This window comes from Haliotis rubra, unplaced genomic scaffold (assembly GCF_003918875.1).
Source record: "Haliotis rubra isolate DU_JTF1 unplaced genomic scaffold, ASM391887v1 Scf161, whole genome shotgun sequence".
Lineage (NCBI taxonomy): Eukaryota > Metazoa > Mollusca > Gastropoda > Lepetellida > Haliotidae > Haliotis > Haliotis rubra.
In genome coordinates, this window is record NW_025765570.1 from 120980 (window position 1) to 140510 (window position 19531).

Consider the following 19531-nt stretch of genomic DNA (forward strand, 5'->3'; position numbering starts at 1 on the left):
ACTGGGGACAGCCTACCATTCACCGGACTGGGGACAGCCTACCCTTCACCTGACTGGGGACAGCCTACCCTTCACCTGACTGGGAACAACCTACCCTTCACCTGACTGGGGACAGCCTACCCTTCACCAGACAGAGGACAGCCTACCCTTCACCTGACTTGGGACAGCCTACCCTTCACCTGACTGGGGACAACCTACCCTTCACCTGACTGGGGACAGCCTACCCTTCACCTGACTGGGGACAGCCTACCCTTCACCTAACAGGGGACAACCTACCCTTCATCTGTCTGACAACCTACCCTTCATCTGACTGCTTTGTGGGAAGAAAAGACGGGCAATCTGTTGGTCCTGCTTGTGTGCTGAAAACCAGCAGTTGCAGTTGAAGTTGGTGGCTAGCTCCAGGACGGGTGTCTGGATGATGACATTCTTCACGAACCAGCTGTCCTCCTGCCTCACACCATCATGACCAAGTCTGGGGAGAGATAGGTGTGTCGCAATAGATGCATTTAGGTGAGGTGAAAAAAGGTTTAATGGCCCTTCATTCATATGGCCCTTTTATTGTACTAATATGGCCATATGCCAGCAGGTGTGTGGCTGCTTGTAACAGTGTGGTGCAATGCCACTGAGATACCATGATACAATTCAACTTTGATACACTGTACACTGACTCTGGATCAACATGTCCTTATTTTATACCCTGAATGCCAAACGCCAGCTAGGGTAACTACAAGTACCATTGTTTAACATTGTGACCCGGAATTGAACACCCTACCCTACCACTCACTGGGCAGAACCTATATCACTGTGATACTTTTTCCTGTAAAATGCAGTATGACTGCCTCTGTGGTCTGGTGGATATAGGTTCTGCCCAGAGAGTGGATAGCAACACCAGCTTAACCCACATGCTTCAACACAGGCATATTACATATTAGGAGTGAGTGAGCATGGTTTTACGCCGCTTTTAGCAATATTCCAGCAATATCACAGCGAGGGACACCAGAAATGGACTTCACACATTGTACCCATGTTTAAATATGCTTTGAACAGTTATTCTAGCACGACAATGTGTGATACTTGATTCTGATTGGCTGAGAGCTCATCAAAACCGTACTTAAATGACAGTTTAAGGACCGCTAATTAAAGTGACCGATTCACCGCGTATGAATACAACGAACTCGTTGACCCTATTGTTTGTAAACAAACATGTCGGACATCGGCAATTTCTATCTCGGCAGCATCTTTGGTGTTTTTAAAGTAAAAAAGCGAATTGTTTGAAGAAGAATTTCTTGACCCTAATCCCAGTGAAGAAACTACGAAGCTGGAAAATCCGTAAGCAGTGCAAAAGCGGCAGTATATTCAAAGCGGGTCCAGATCTACGTGTGTTGATGTCGACAACACACGTCGACCCACACGTCCTAACCTGACCGCTTCCGTCCCGGCCGTAATGCCCAGTCCTTCCACTTCCACTGTCCATGTATCCCACATAAAACGTGGCTAACGCGTTCAGTTTTTAAATTACATTTAGCGGTCTTAAATCAACGATAAAGGACCGCAAAATTGAAAACAGAGTAGCTTTATCTTCAAATTTAGTTGCCTTAAGGATGCAACTCTGTACAGCCAACTGCTATAGATGAGCTTCCTGTGTAACCTGCAGAGACCCACCTGATACTAGTAATGGTGCCAATGTCTGATGTTTGGAGTTTGAACTCATCCTTCGAGTTTCTCTGGAACAATGTGTCTGAGGCGTTCTTCAGGCGTATTTTTTCTGAAGTTGGAATCATTTACCATAGAAAAAGAATCTGTATGAACATGTCTTCTGTTGAGAACAAAATTCCTACTGGACTAGACTCAAGACACTGTTTTTTGACATTTCAGTAATCACAGGCTGCTTCCTGACTTGTAGTGACATACAGAAATAGCCTTCCTTTCATGTGTACCATGAAGTGTATACAAACGTAGCTGAGTGTGCCGTTTTACTCTCAGTGTGACCAACAAGAAGACTACAACACATCAATCTTCAAACATATTGAATATCACATTAATACAAAATATGGTGTCAAATATGATTCTTTCTCTGGACAGAATTTACTTACATAATAATAATAATAATAATAATAGTCCATTTATATGCGCATTTATCCATGCACATTGCATGCTCAAAGCGCTGACATATTACCCCTGGTCAACGAGTACAGAACACTCCATGTGGAGAATACAACCGGTCACCTGTCAGGCGCTCAAGGTTCAAATTCAGACTACCGGTACCATCGTATCATACCAGGTACCCAATTTTACTGCTGGGTGGACAGAGGCAATTTTGAACAAACTCACTTGCCTAAGGTGAGACCACATGCGTCACATGCGCTTCGTTGTGGGGCAGGACTGAAGTCCTAGAAACTTTCAGGAGTCAAGCTGCCAAACACGGTCACCCATCCGAGGACTGTCAATAGTTAAACTATGTCTGGTGTAGTTTAAATCAACATAAACCCATCACAAACCTGTCTCGGCCTTGTCCCCGAACAGCTGTATGAAGACATCGGCCGTTGTACCACAGTTGTCCTTGTCCCCAGTTTGGACTGTTACCAGGAAGCCTGTCACTGGCGTGTGTACTGACATACAGAAACAGTTTTACTGCCATCAGTACCATGGAGTGCACTCAAACAAGCTTTGCAATCTAAGTATGACCAACAAGAATACTACTGATCAATCTTCAAACATAAATACTACATTTCACCACAAGCAAGAAAATATTTAATTACCCACATGCTTTGCATTTACAATGATAATATTCTTTTCAATTTCCAAATCCCCAGGGATATATTGTGAGTGAGTGGTCTAGTTTTACACCACACTCAGCAATATTCCAGCTATATGGCGGCGGTTTGTTAATAATTGAGTCTGGACCAGACAATCCAGTGATCAACAGCATGAGCATCGATCTGCGTAATTGGGAACCGATGACATATGTCAACCAAGTCAGCGAGTGTGATCACCCGATCCCGTAAGTCGCCTCTTACGACAAGCATGGGTAACTGAAGACCAATATTCTAACCTAGACCTTCACAGGTCATATATTTTGAAGTATTATGTGCACATATATACATATATATATATATATATTGCATAGATAAATAAAAACAGAATGCCTTTTTCTCCAACATGTTTCGTTCTTTACTCTTCAGGGCAAGAACGAAACATGTTGGAGAAAAAGGCATTCTGTTTTATTTATCTATGCAATATTTATGACTGAACACCAGTACTACTTTGGACATTTTGTGCGTGTATATATATATATATATATATATATATATATATATACACTTATATAAATCTTATATTTAATTGGATTTAGGAGATAAACGTACTGTGTTTGGAAATTAGATGAATGTTAGACCGAATTGATAGTCTCTAAATTTTATTTGAAGCCGAACTCATTTCCAAACACAGTATGTTTATCTCCATTCTACCATAACCGATTTAACATCGAACTTCCTCGTCCTGCGGAAGACACTGCGTAATCCGGCATGGGATGAGAGGCGAATTGAACTCGTCTGATAAAGGAGTGGTAGGTTCCGTTCGTATTTTTTTTAACATTGCAACATAAAAAATATTCTGTCCAAGGAAAACAAACTACTCTTTATTCAATGCAATAATGTAACACCTAAGAGCTCGGTTTTTATAATCATAACTCCACAAGACCGAAACCAGCCTATTGTTTTGTGTGCCTTATTACTGTACCCCCCTGGCCACAGTATAATGGAATCGTCTGACCTACTTATTTTCTTGGAAGTAGACAGTTACGCAACAGTTTGAAATGGCGGACGAGCCAGTGTTTACATTTTGCGAAAGGTTGAAATTCGAAGTGACAGTGGAAAATACTTGACTGACTGTCGAACCTGAACCCTGCAGAATCGAAGAATACATCCTTTTCTGATCGACCTATAACCTGTAACTCATCAAAGACTGTTGATTTTTATGACCGGCGAGTGTCGATCATGATTTCACGTCGTGCCTCCACCCGGCATGCGAGGAAGAGTGACAGTGCAGCTTTGTGTACATGCGACTAACTTGGGATTCCTTGGAACATTGTTCTCATCATTTGGGACTGGATTGTGGCCTAGCTTTTCAAAATGTACGAACATAGCAGTGACAGCCTTCGGGGAAGGTGGCAGAGAACTGAATTCTCATGGTTCAGCTTTTGACATTTTGAACGATGCAACGGGACATGATTGAGTATGAGTGGCAAATTTTGTGTTTCGCCTGACTGTTATCTTGCGAATTTCCCATTCTAAAGCGGAAACAAATATACCATTTACCAGGTAGGTAAATGTTTACTAACGTTTGGCCGCACAAATAGGGATAGATAGGGATGTATTTTTACAAGGTTTTCTGATTTATATGTTATATATTGTTTGTTTATGTTTGGGGCTGTGTATTGTAATTGAGTTTGAATATTTTTATAATAGTAGGTAATAATTATGATAGTGAGGTCCCCTAATAATTGTGGAGGAGAAATCGTATAATTGTATTTTTCGAGTTTTAATAAATGTTTCATCAGCATTTCCATCACGTCTGTTGTGTTGATATTAATCATGTTGGTCGCCAAGCTGAAGTAGTGCGGCAGTGTTGTATACGTGCACAGTGAAGCGCCGTGAAATCAGACGCATTTTCAATCCAAATTGATACCGTCTGATTTTATGGCTTGACCAATCAAATTCGAGCATTTCACGTAGCCATGGTAGAATTACTTTTTAAATCCAATCGTGCCATGAAATCCTTTGTTCCTGCCAGTATTAATCTTTTAAATGATTCCTTGTGTTTGTCTTACCTTGTTAGCGTGTTATATGTGTGTTATTTATTGTATGAAAATAGTTTAATAGTTTTATCAATGTTTGAGCTTTGTACTTTACACAAGAATTCCCTCATGGGTAATAAAGTATTGTCATTGTCATTGTCATCATCTTACCTTTAACATAATTCTACAGACAATAAGTTGCTAATGGAAAATATCCAGGGCAATAACATAAATTTGTTTTGTGTGATCTGCCAATGATGGAAGTGGATGAATGGCAGACTGTGGTATTCTTATGGAGTTGGATGAAGTATGTATACAGAAGATCTACACTAAACTACAGCCCATACCAGATCTCATCAGTCATGTATATTTCAAATACTGCAGCAGAAACACAGGAGCAAACTTGGACATTATCAACAATGATAATAATTCACAGAGTACTACCTCCAAAACCTGATTGCCCTTTTCCTGAAATTAGTATCTGAATCATGAAGTAATTTATAAGGTATTCTGGGATTGATGGGGGACCTTCACCTGAAGTGATAGAGTAGAGAATTCTTATGATTGTTGATAAACATTCTCGCAAATTTATCCCTCTGACCTTGATTGCTGAATCTCACATATGGTTTGAAAGGACTACAGTATTCCCCTTCCAAAGCAATGAAGACAGTCGCAGTGACTAAATTTATTTGTTGCGACAACACTTGTGAACCCTTTTTGTTGATGAGGAGAATCCTTCTTGCTGCTGAAGAGAACCCTTCTTGCTGTTGAATTGATTAAGATGATGGACTTTGACGTCATTTCCAGTCAACGGTTCTTCTGATGACGTATATGTTGACGACCCTTCCGGTTTATATCATGTCCACTCAGTGGTGAACGAAGTTGTATCCCTAACTGGATATGACCTGCTTGTTATTTTAGCTGTAGTCTACGTTTTGACTACCTAACTACATCAAGAAATGTTTCCATCCAATGGATCCCATCAATCAACTTCACATAACACACCATCGCTTGTGATTGTTGTATTAACAGTTGTCTGATACAAGGAGGTCAATCTATAATCAATGTCAAATTCAGATTAAACATTTCTTCTTTGCCGGGCAACTGAACCAACTCCCCACCCAATTTTTCTCCCTTCAACCCCAAAATGAGGCTAGGCAGAAAGGACAGACTTCATGTAGTCCTTGTAGGTCATGGGAGACACTCCTTAGAATGATGCGAAGGTATAAGAACATACAAGTCGTACATACCCGCAGGCTGACATGAACTGTTCCAGCAAAAAGGTCTTCCAAGATACTAAGGATGAAGTAATGGCTCTCATTCTCTTATTTCTTGTGGACATGTTAGTGGCTGATCAGTTTACCGCTGTAACAGGCCAAACCTTCCCCGGGGAAACTTAAGCCTAGGCCAAACTTTCCGCCCTAGGCTTAATCTTCCCCACCCTTGAATCAACTTTAAAGGTTACTTGTTTCCCATCCTTGTTCTTATATCAACTTCTTATTGAAAACAGAACAAAATATCCTAGTTTAAACAGTGGGGAAAGTTTGGCCTATGGGGGTAAAAGTTTAGCCTAGCATAAACTTTCCCCGGGGTAAGAATATCCTAGGACAAAACCTCCCTGGGGAAAGTTTAGACCGGGGAAGAAATGGCCTGCTACACCGGTAATGTAATAGTTTTTGTGAACCAAGCCAAGACTGTCTTCTTGGTATGATAATGTCCTTATCTTATTCAGAAGCATCCATGATGAAAGGAATCTGTAAATACCATTTCAGTGCTCTTACTGTACATAGCACCCAGTCTGGTAGGACATGATCCTGTGTGGAGACACGAGCTGGGGTCATGATGGCTTGTTTTCCCAAGATCCCTATCAATGTCTTTTGATTCTTGGCAAGGAACTCTTTCAGTGCTCTAGTTACAACCCTAGATGGATTTTTAATTAATGCATCCAAAACATGCAGTTGTGAAATTGTTGAGGCTGAGCTAAAGCAGTTTTCCATGACAGGTTTGATAAAGATGCTTCCTCCATAGGTTCAAAATGAAGATGTAATAATCCTGATAAAAGAACAAAGCCTTCTGTAAGTATCAGGAAATCCCTGCTGATGCGAAGTGGCGCTGGATAGTTCAAATATGGGTAGGCAGAGCTGATCCAAATTGCGATGGAAACTGTCTGACTTCTGTTGTTTGAGAAGGGTTTTCCAATGAGGAAGAGGAAATGGTTGGTCTACATGTAGCAATAATGGATATGAGAACCATGATCTTGTCGCCCATGCTGTTGCAACGAGAGGCATCATCATGTGATGGTGCGAATCTGTTGATATAGGCAACAACAGTGGTGTTGTCAGTGGCAACTAGTAGGGAGAATTATTGCCCAGTGCTTGATGGCTAATAATACTGTTTTCATCTCCAGGATGTTGATGTGGACTGGTGAATTGAACTCCCAGAGACCTGAGAAGCTTGTCTATCACTGTCATAAAATCTCAGGGGTGATAGCAATGCTCTATTGTGAACATTATATCCCTCTTTGATGACCTTGAGGACTGGTCAGTCAATATGATCTTCCAATTCTCTATACAGGCTCACAAACAGTTGCCCACTGGAAGCTGTAAAACCTTCACCAGGAATGCTGGTTTCCGATAATCGTTGAGTAGACTCCTTGCCTCAGGTTTCTAAGAGATTTATAAAGTCAAGTGGTTAGATCCAAACTTGCCATCTTTTCTGCCTGGGAAACCTGTTCCCATCTCCTCTGGATGGAGTCTTGGGTTGTCTTGACAGATATCGACCCCCAGCCAGAACTTCTTTTGTGGGCCCATGTGGCCCATTTCTGGACGGTAGGGCTTGCCTGCTGGTGTCTTATGTGCTAGGACAAAACTGAGCTCAAAGCTCTGTGGAATTTCCTACCCTCTTCCGACTTTAAGACCTCCAGCACCTCTTCGCACTTGCCGCTGAATGGCTATGTTGTATCCCAAGCTCCAGTTAAACAGATGATGGGTTGTCTCCTGCATCTGCCTCAGTAGTAGAAGGGAGTATCTTTCGAACTTCTGGGATAAACCAGGCCCTGGAGGTAGTTGACCAACCGCACCAGTAACTGTAGACAGTAAGGTGCTCCAGAATCCTGGCCACAATTCCTTAAAAACGTATAACTATGGAAGGCGATTTTCACTGTTGTTTGATGTATAAGCATCTCTGCCCTGCAATGATGAGCACCCCAGACGATCCATAAACTTGAGAGTGGCTAGGCCTTCATTCAGATCCTTTGAATATATTCAGCAGCTAAAAAACTGAAACTGAATTTCATCCCAAAGATGTTCAATTGGGTTTAAATCAGGACTAAGGGCTGGCCACTGCGTAATGTTGACACCGTTCTGCTGTAGGAAGTCCCGTGTAGCTCTGGCAGTATGGGCCCGGGCATTATCATGCTGGAAAATGTTGGTGATGTGCGAAATGTGGTATGACATGGGGTCGGAGAGCTTGGTCAATGTAGCGCACCACTGTGATGCCACCTCCTCTCCCTGGGTCAAGGTTCTGGAACACCACAGGACCCACTCTCCGGTTCGGGCCTATTCCACCCCATACCATGATGCTTGCACCTCCCCCATGAGTGTCTTTCCATAACACAATGGTCTGAGTAACGCTGGCCATGTCGTCGCATATTCTTGTTCTGCCATCTGCAGTTGATACGCAGTTCCGACTCTCATCTGTGAACAGAACAGTTCTCCATTGCCTGTATCACTAGTTTTGGTGTTGTAGGGCAAACTGTAAATGTTCACGCCGATGACGAGGGGTGAGGATAGGTCCAGGGTCTATGGTCTGTTAAGACATCGGCGTACTGTATCAGTACTGATTGGTCTTCCATGTGTTCCCACTGTCTGGCGTGCTGTTTTGGATGCCTGCATGAAGGGATTTTGTACATGCTGTCGCACAACATGGCAGTCTTGTCGTCTTGTGGTCACCCTGGTCTGCCAGTACGGGGGCGATCATTTGTGGTGTTGGTGGCCCAGAAACATTGCTGCAGCCTGTAGATGGCACAAACGTTGACCTGGAAGTGATTGGCAATGGCTTGTGCAGTGTGGCCAGCTTCAAGTCTTCCTAGTGCCTTGTTCCTGCTGACGTTGTAATATGAATGTTTCAACCAGGTTTGGGGTTGCATTTTATACGGCTGGTCCTTGTGAACAGCACGTGCAGCATGAGTTGCATGAAAAAACATGGAGAACACCGTACCATCTCCGAGATCAGGTTGCGTTTTTGAGACCATTTCCTGGATTCCATTCTAAGTTTGGGAAGGAACGTTTTTGCTCAGGTAATATTGGAGATGTTGTCAAAATTATACAATCAAAACATTAAATGAGTTAAGTATCTGAAACTTAACGGTGCGTGCGGTCCATGCTACCCATGCTAGCATTCTGTTGTAGCTGTAATCATAAGCTGGCTGATCTCTGTGACAAGGTTAGTAGATCCTCTGTGGCCTTGTGGCCCCTGCAGCTTGTGTTGGCTGTGTGGTAACCATACTTACACCAGGGAGATAACTCCTACAGATAGTGCTCGGGAAAACCACTAGGAAGAAAGGCAAAGCAAGACCAATCTAAAAGATTTATTCAAGCTAAACCTGTGGATCAGAATCAAGACTCAGGCAATAAGGCAATCAAGTGTTGGAAGGATGTATTCATAAGAATTACAGGATTCATGGACAGTGATGAAATAGAGGAAGAAGTATGTCCTTTTGTAGAAATACAGCTTGATAACATTAAAATCATGCAGTGCCTTTGGTGAAGAGCTGAACAAACTACATAAAATACAAGAATACACTTGTGGTAAGCATGGGAAGACTTAAGGTGAGTTGACTCACCAGCAATAGGCATAGGAAGACCTAAGGTGTGTTCACTCACCAGCAATAGGCATGGGAAGACTTAAGGTGAGTTGACTCACCAGCAATAGGCATGGGAAGACCTAAGGTGTGTTCACTCACCAGCAATAGGCATGGAAAGACTTAAGGTGAGTTGACTCGCCAGCAATAAGCCCAAGAAGGCCAAAGGAGAGTTGACTCACCAGCAATAAGCCTGAGAAGACCTAAGGTGAGTTGACTCACCAGCAATAAGCCCGAGAAGGCCAAAGGAGAGTTGACTCACCAGCAATAAGCCCAAGAAGACCAAAAGGGAGTTGACTCACCAGCAATAAGCCTGAGAAGACCTAAGGTGAGTTGACTCACCAGCAGTAAGCCCAAGAAGACCTAAGGTGAGTTGACTCACCAGCAATAAGCCCGAGAAGGCCAAAGGAGAGTTGACTCACCAGCAATAAGCCCAAGAAGACCAAAAGAGAGTTGACTCACCAGCAATAAGCCTGAGAAGACCTAAGGTGAGTTGACTCACCAGCAGTAAGCCCAAGAAGACCTAAGGTGAGTTGACTCACCAGCAATAAGCCCGAGAAGACCAAAAGAGAGTTGACTCACCAGCAATAAGCCTGAGAAGACCAAAAGAGAGTTGACTCACCAGCAATAAGCCTGAGAAGACCTAAGGGGTATTGACTCACCAGCAATAAGACCGAGAAGACCCAAGGAAAGTTGAGTCACCAGCAATAGGCATTGGAAGACCAAAGAAGAGTTGAGTCACCAGCAATAAGACCGATAAGACCCAAGGAGAGTTGACTCACCAGCAATAGGCATGGGAAGACCAAAGGAAAGTTGAGTCACCAGCAATAAGCCCGAAAAGACCAAAGGAGAGTTGAGTCACCGGCAATAAGCCCGAGAAGACCTAAGGTGAGTTAACTCACCAGCAATAAGCATGGGAAGACCAAAGGAGAGTTGACTCACCAGCAATAAGCCCAAGAAGACCTTAAGAGAGTTGACTCACCAGCAATAAGTCCGAGAAGATCTTAAGAAAGTTGACTCACCAGGTGTCAGTCGGAGAAAACCAACAGACGAGTTTGCATCTGGAACTCCAACTTGAGCGACCCTGACCCCCTCAATCCCGTGTGTGTCCAGGGTTGTGATGGCGACCTGCATACCAGTCTCAAACCGAGGTCCTTGGCGCCACTGTCACCAGAAACACATGTTATTATCAGCTAGGATTGTACATATTAAACAGATCATAGCGTAAGTAGTAACAGTTAATAGGTACAAACCTTTATGATAGGTCCAAATAGGCAGTTACAAACCTTTATGCTAGGATCTATGAGCAGGTACAAACCTTTACATAAGGTCTATATATACAGATACAAACCTTTACATAAGGTCTATAAGATACAAACCTTTACATAAGGTCTATATATACAGGTACAAACCTTTATGCTAGGATCTATGAGCAAGTACAAACCTTTACATAAGGTCTATATATACAGGTACAAACCTTTACATAAGGTCTATATATACAGATACAAACCTTTACATAAGGTCTATATATACAGATACAAACCTTTATGTTAGGTGTATGCATGATGACACTTCCAGAGTCATTGGAACTCAGTATGATGAAGGCTTCTGAACATCTGTACCTTCTCCGCCAGATCTCTTGCCCGCACAAGCTGATGACAACATCTTCCATGCCTGCCTCCTATAACATCATACCATCAAGACAATCTGTTTCCACTTGAACCACAACATTTACACTGACTAAGAGTTTTTCCTTTACAGAAAATAAGAAAATGCAATCTGATCTTAATTTCTCATGTAATGAAGCCTTCTGAGGTGATTATCTGGTGAATACTCAGCAGGTGCTTGCTTCCATCCTCCACATCTAATCCTAATAATCTTAAACTCATTACTACTGCTGTAATGATAGAATTGTACAGCCCCATAGAATAGTTCTCACCTTGGAATCCATCATCTCCAGCTGTACCTGGTAGCCTCCTCTACACTTCCAGCTTTCGTCTTCTTCAAACTTCTTCTCACCTCTGTGAGTGATGGTGCCCAACGAACAGTTGTACACCACAGGATGATCATAGCCTTTCCTGGAGGAAACCACGTGCCATATTTCATTTATAACCTATATGGGGGTGGTCATAGCAACATCAAATTTATAGCCCAGCCTGGAGGTCACATGCACTATATGATTTAAAGCCCAGACTTGAGGAGGCCACATGCAATGTTTGATTTAAAGCCCAGTCTTGAGGAGGTCACATGCAATATTTCATTTAAAGCCCAGACTTGAGGAGGCCACATGCAATATTTGATTTAAAGCCCAGTCTTGAGGAGGCCACATGCAATGTTTGATTTAAAGCCCAGTCTTGAGGAAGCCACATGCAATATTTGATTTAAAGCCCAGACTTGAGGAGGCCACATGTAATATTTGATTTAAAGCCCAGTCTTGAGGTCACATGCAATATTTTATTTAATGTCCAGTCTTGAGGTCACATGCCATATTTGGTAAAAGCAGTACATGGATATAACCCTGACTAGAAGTGATGCACAATATAGCTTTAGATTATTAATAACTTTACATGCAATTTACATCACAGAAACCATCATCTTCCATGATCTATATAATGTTGAGGAGAATACATCTGTTCTAATCTGGGAACAAACAAGACAAAGGGATTCTTCTTCTCAACAGACTACTCACATAATCAGCTTCAGGCTCAGATCTTTTGCCATGACTGGCATAAATGTAAGTTTATTGAAGTATTGTGGCGTTAGGGGTTGAAGTATGTGATAATCAATCCCTTTGTTCGGCCACAGCATACATCCACTGATTCCTGTTTTCATGTGATTTTGAAAAATGAAGTGTCCATCTTTGCGGATTTTCTCCTCCTTCACTTGTGACAAATCTCGCATTACAATGTGGTGTGGTCCCAGGAAGCTTGGTTTGACAAAATTCTCAATTTCCTGCAATGAGAAAATAATTTACACCTGATATTTGGCTTGGCTTTTCTTTGGACAGAGTGTTAACTGGTTGGCTGTATCAGGTGCTGGTCCACCTTTGGAATGTGACATGACTTCATGGCAAATGAAGGGTTGCTGAACCTTGAATGCTATAATGTTGAAGGTTGCACCTTTCATAATATTTCTGTCAAGTTAGCAAAACTAAATGGTACACTGGAAACGGTGCTAGTTTGAAGAAGAAGAAGTTTTTCAAATTGGACAAACACAATAATGTATATTATATGCAAAGTTGAACAGCAGAAGTTTGAATACAGAAATGAAACATGGACTTTTCAAACTTGCTGAAGGCATTGAGTATTTTTGGTTTCGACCCCGTTCCATACATAGATAACATTCACATTGCTGAATATCAGTTTCATGACCTTATCTTTTATAGGATTCTGAAATTTACTTACTGCAAGATGTCCGATACAGGTGCGACAAATACCGCAGTGATGACACAGTAGCACCTGGCCGACATCACACATGCAGCACCTGGAGACAAACACACATCTACGTACAGGTGCTACAACATCTACTCCTCTAACACAGTAGCACCTGGCCGACATCACACATGCAGCACCTGGAGACAAAACACATCTACGTACAGGTGCTACAACATCTACTCTCTCTAACAGGTGCTGGTCGACACAACATCTACTCCTCTAACACAGTAGCACCTGGCCGACATCACTACCTCTAACACATGCAGCACCTGGAGACAAACACACATCTACGTACAGGTGCTACAACAGGTGCTACAACATCTAGCTCCTCATAACACAGTAGCACCTGGCCGACATCACACATGCAGCACCTGGAGACAAACACACATCCTACACATCTACTCCTCTAACACAGTAGCACCTGGCCAACATCACACAGGTGCTACAACATCTACGCACAGGTGCTACAACATCTACCCCTCTAACACAGTAGCACCTGGCCGACATCACACATGCAGCACCTGGAGACAAACACACATCTACATACAGGTGCTACAACATCTACTCCTCTAACACAGTAGCACCTGGCCGACATCACACATGCAGCACCTGGAGACAAACACACATCTACATACAGGTGCTACAACATCTACCCTCTAACACAGTAGCACCTGGCCGACATCACACATGCAGCACCTGGAGACAAACACATGTGGCACCTGGAGACAAACACACATCTACATACAGGTGCTACAACATCTACCCTCTAACACAGTAGCACCTGGCCGACATCACACAGGTGCTACAACATCTACATCTACTCCTCTAACACAGTAGCACCTGGCCGACATCACACATGCTGGAGCACCTGGAGACAAACACACATCTACATACAGGTGCTACAACATCTACTCCCTCTAACACAGTAGCACCTGGCCGACATCACACATGCAGCACCTGGAGACAAACACACATCTACATACAGGTGCTGCAACATCTACACCTCTAACACAGTAGCACCTGGCCGACATCACACGGCATGCAGCACCTGGAGACAAACACACATCTACGTACAGGTGCTACAACATCTACCCCTCTAACACAGTAGCACCTGGCCGACATCACACATGCAGCACCTGGAGACAAACACACATCTACATGCAGGTGCTACAACATCTACCTCTCTAACACAGTAGCACCTGGCATCACACATGTGGCACCTGTGGCACTCAAACACACATCACACATGCAGGTGGAGCTACAACAGGTGCTACAACATCTACCCTCTAACACAGTAGCACCTGGCCGACATCACACATGCAGCACCTGGAGACAAACACACATCTACATACAGGTGCTACAACATCTACTCCTCTAACACAGTAGCACCTGGCCGACATCACACATGTGGCACCTGGAGACATCTAACAGGTGCTACACATCTACATGCACATCACTTCTCTTGTGGCAGCACCTGGTGCTATCTACATACAGGTGCTACAACATCTACTCCTCTAACACTGGTAGCACCTGGCCTGGAGACAAACACATCACACATGCAGCACCTGGAGACAAACACACACATCTCTAACACAGTAGCACCTGGCCGACAGGTGCTACAACATCTACTACCTCTAACACAGTAGCACCTAACGACATCACACATGTGGCACACTGGAGACAAACACATCTATGTACAGGTGCTACAACATCTACTCCTCTAACACAGTAGCACCTGGTCGACATCACACATGTGGCACCTGGAGGTGCACACGTTACAGGTGCTACAACATCTACTCCTCTAACACAGTAGCACCTGGCCGACATCACACATGCAGCACCTGGAGACAAACACACATCTACATACAGGTGCTACAACATCTACAGTCCTCTAACACAGTAGCACCTGGCCGACATCACACATGTGGCACCTGGAGACAAACACACATCATCAGGTCTACAACATCTACCCCTCTAACACAGTAGCACCTGGCCGACTCACATGTGGCACACAAACACAGTAGCACAGGTGCTACAACATCACTCCTCTAACACAGTAGCACCTGGCCGACATCACACACACAAACACATCTACATACAGGTGTAGCACCTACAACATCACATGCAGCACCTGGAACAAACAGTAGCAGGTGCTACAACATCTACTCCTCTAACACAGTAGCATCACACACATGCAGCACCTGAGACAAACACACATCTACATACAGGTGCTACAACATCTACTCCTCTAACACAGTAGCACCTGGCCGACATCACACATGCGGCACCTGGAGACAAACACACATCTACATACAGGTGCTACAACATCTACTCCTCTAACACAGTAGCACCTGGCCGACATCACACATGTGGCACCTGGAGACAAACACACATCTATGTACAGGTGCTACAACATCTACCCCTCTAACACAGTAGCACCTGGCCGACATCACACATGCAGCACCTGGAGACAAACACACATCTACATACAGGTGCTACAACATCTACTCCTCTAACAACATCTACACATGCAGCACCTCTAACACAGTAGCACCTGGCCGACATCACACATGCAGCACCTGTAGACAAACACACATCTACATACAGGTGCTACAACATCTACTCCTCTAACACAGTAGCACCTGGCCGACATCACACATGTGGCACCTGGAGACAAACACACATCTACATACAGGTGCTACAACATCTACCCCTCTAACACAGTAGCACCTGGCCGACATCACACATGCAGCACCTGGAGACAAACACACATCTACATACAGGTGCTACAACATCTACTCCTCTAACACAGTAGCACCTGGCCGACATCACACATGTGGCACCTGGAGACAAACACACATCTACATACAGGTGCTACAACATCTACCCCTCTAACACAGTAGCACCTGACATCACACATGTGGCACCGACAGGTGCTCACCCACACAGTAGCACCTGGCCGACATCACACATGCAGCACCTGGAGACAACACACATCTACATACAGGTGCTACAACATCTACCCTCTAACACAGTAGCACCTGGCCTGAGACATCACACATGTGGCACCTGGAGACATCTACCCTCTAACAAACACACACCTGAGACAAACACACATCTACATACAGGTGCTACAACATCTACACCCTCTAACACAGTAGCACCTGGCCGACATCACACATGCAGCACCTGGAGACAAACACACATCTACATACAGGTGCTACAACATCTACTCTTGTAACACAGTAGCACCTGACCAACATCACACATGCAGCACCTGGAGACAAACACACATCTACATACAGGTGCTACAACATCTACCCCTCTAACACAGTAGCACCTGGCCGACATCACACATGTGGCACCTGGAGACAAACACACATCTACATACAGGTGCTACAACATCTACTCCTCTAACACAGTAGCACCTGGCCGACATCACACATGTGGCACCTGGAGACAAACACACATCTACATACAGGTGCTACAACATCTACCCCTCTTACACAGTAACACCTGGCCAACATCACACATGCAGCACCTGGAGACCACACATGCAGCACCTGGAGACAAACACACATCTACGTACAGGTGCTACAACATCTACCCCTTTAACACAGTAGCACCTGTCCGACATCACACATGCAGCACCTGCAGACAAAAACACATCTATGTACAGGTGCACAACATCTACTACAGGTGCTACAACATCTAACACAGTAGCAGCACGCATCCGACATCACACATGTGGCACCTGGAGACAAACACACATCTACGTACAGGTGCTACAACATCTACCCCTCTAACACAGTAGCACCTGGCCGACATCACACATGCAGCACCTGGAGACAAACACACATCTACGTACAGGTGCTACAACATCTACCCCTCTAACACAGTAGCACCTGGCCGACATCACACATGCAGCACCTGGAGACAAACACACATCTACGTACAGGTGCTACAACATCTACTCCTCTAACACAGTAGCACCTGGCCGACATCACACATGTGGCACCTGGAGACAAACACACATCTACGTACAGGTGCTACAACATCTACTCCTCTAACACAGTAGCACCTGGCCGACATCACACATGTGGCACCTGGAGACAAACAGATCCTTATGTACAGGTGCTACCCGTCTGACACAGGTTATTTTCTAATACCTGTGTTGGACTAATGATTACTGACACATCATGAAAAAGACATCTTGTCTTTAAAACAATATCAAAACTCTCATAATTCACAACTAACAATAATAAACGTCAAGATGAAACTTACAATGGTTAAAAATCCATGTCTCTACAAAACAATATGTTTCTACAAGTCTAAAAGGTCAAAAGGTGTAATAATTCCACAGTATTTTGCTGATTTGACTGATGTGAAACAGAAGACGAGAGGTACCTGTCTATCCGAGGACTGACGGTGACCCTCTTCCGGAGAGTGGAGCCCTCCTCCAGGAAATCCTCTCCTGGGTCCCCTGCTTCCACCACGGGGTTGCTGGCCGCTAGGTAGCTGTAGTTATGGTAGGGGACAATGCTGGGGATATCTGTCATGACACACAAGACACAGACACGCGTTGATCAGAGTTCACACCTGGGACTTCTTTTGGCAATTCTGGAGACTGTTTAGAACCATACCAACATAAAATATTATATCAAAACTTTAACAAACCTGTAGAGGTTATGAATTCTTTGAAGAAAGTCCTCCTTGGGGTACATATAAGCATTAAAATGTCCATTTTAAAATATCTACAACAGTTGTAACAATATTTCAATATAATATTTTACCAAACAAAAACTCGTTTTGTTTAGTGAGACCACCCCCCACAGGGCCCCTTACAGCCAAGAGCAGGTAATTCTGGCTGCTTATCTCGTACCTCACTTTTCATGATGAACGTATCAGACAGAATGAGGAGAGGTGGGCGGTCGTACCCCAAGGAGGACTTTCTTCAAAGAATTCATAACCTCTACAGGTTTGTAAAATTCTTTTTCAGAAGAAGTCCTCCTTGGGGTACATATAAGCATAAGACAGACTCCCAAAGGTGGCGAGTCAGGAGCGGTATTCTGTCTGGCTAACATACCCTCTAGTTCAATCGAAGGCACAGCCGAAGCCGAGAGAGAGAGAAAAAACACACTTACCGAGTCACCTGACCGCTGATGTCAATCAGGCGGGGGTGTGGCAAGGCGGGGTATAAGGAGCCTAGCTTATATGCTACTGGCAAAATTATAATGACGGACATAAGTCCCACCCCCCAACCATCAAAATGGGAAGGAATGTATGGTCAAGTCCTAAATATTTCACTCATAATCCCAAACCAGCAAAGCGCGGTGCAGGGGAAAAATACAGTGGATATTGCAGTACAATGCTAGAGCCAATAAAATCGGTAAAAAACACCACCAATATGATACCACCACCGATAAAAATTGTGGAATTTTTATAACCGACACCAGGAAGCAAAAAACAATCATGACTTCGAAAGCTCATTCGACCGGAGAGCCACAACACTGCCCACTGGTGAGAACTGTCTGAGCACGTTCCCGTGAGTGTTTGTCCAGCTGGTAATGGCGGATGAACGTACTCTGTCGGCTCCAAATAGCCGCTGAGCAGATCTCCTCAATGGGCAGTGCCGCGGCATATGCCTTTAATGTAGCCACTGCCCTAACCGAATGAGCCTTTAACCCATCAGGAATAGTTAACCCTTTGTGAGTGTAACTCATACAAATGGCAGAGACAAGCCACCTAGATATGGTCTGTTGTTCGCCGGAAGACCAGCCTTACCACCGCCATAACAGCAGAACAGCTGTTTATCTTTCCTGATAGCAGCCGTTCGTTTGATATAAGCCTTGAGAGTCTTACGGACATCTAAGACCTGAGCACTGTGAAGAGAGGTACCGGATGATGGAGGCTGAGTGAAAGCTGGCAGTTCAATAGGTGCCGTTATGTGAAAGGCGCCTGTGATCTTTGGACGGTAAGAGTCTGGCAACCGAATACTAACTCTGTCTTTATGAAAGACAGTCAGAGCAGGATCCGCTCACATCGCGTGGATATCGCCTACCCGCTGGCCAGACGTTACCGCCGCAAGAAAGGCAGCCTTCCAACTTAACAGCTGGAGTGAAAGAGAAGACAGATCGTAAAAGAGAGGACCGGACATCCAATCAAGAATGATTGACAAGTCCCACGGGGAATAAACTTCAGAATGCTGCCGCCAGATCCTCACTCTTGTTTTCCGCTGCAGACACGGCCTAGCTCCTCCATACCTCTCTGAGATGTCAACATATATGCCTGCCCATTCTCTCCGCTCCCAGAATCAAGATCTTCTCTCAGTTCCCCAAGTTCATCTCAAACACTTTGGCCATAGGTCATTCAGATTTGCAGCACCAACCCTGTGGAACAGTCTTCCTACTCCCATAAAAAATGCTTCATCCTTAGAAGTAT

At 44.1% G+C, this 19531-nt stretch overlaps 1 protein-coding gene across 1 annotated transcript in view; it reads right to left on the reverse strand.

Annotated features, from left to right (window-relative positions):
- Positions 1-19531, reverse strand: part of LOC124271531 — a 97161-nt gene that overhangs the window by 42878 nt on the left and 34752 nt on the right. Inside the window, 9 exon segments of the mRNA XM_046706673.1 lie at positions 300-472; positions 1663-1765; positions 2499-2609; positions 10679-10820; positions 11200-11337; positions 11596-11734; positions 12346-12608; positions 13061-13139; positions 17498-17642. Coding sequence (XP_046562629.1) covers positions 300-472; positions 1663-1765; positions 2499-2609; positions 10679-10820; positions 11200-11337; positions 11596-11734; positions 12346-12608; positions 13061-13139; positions 17498-17642 — 1293 coding nt within the window.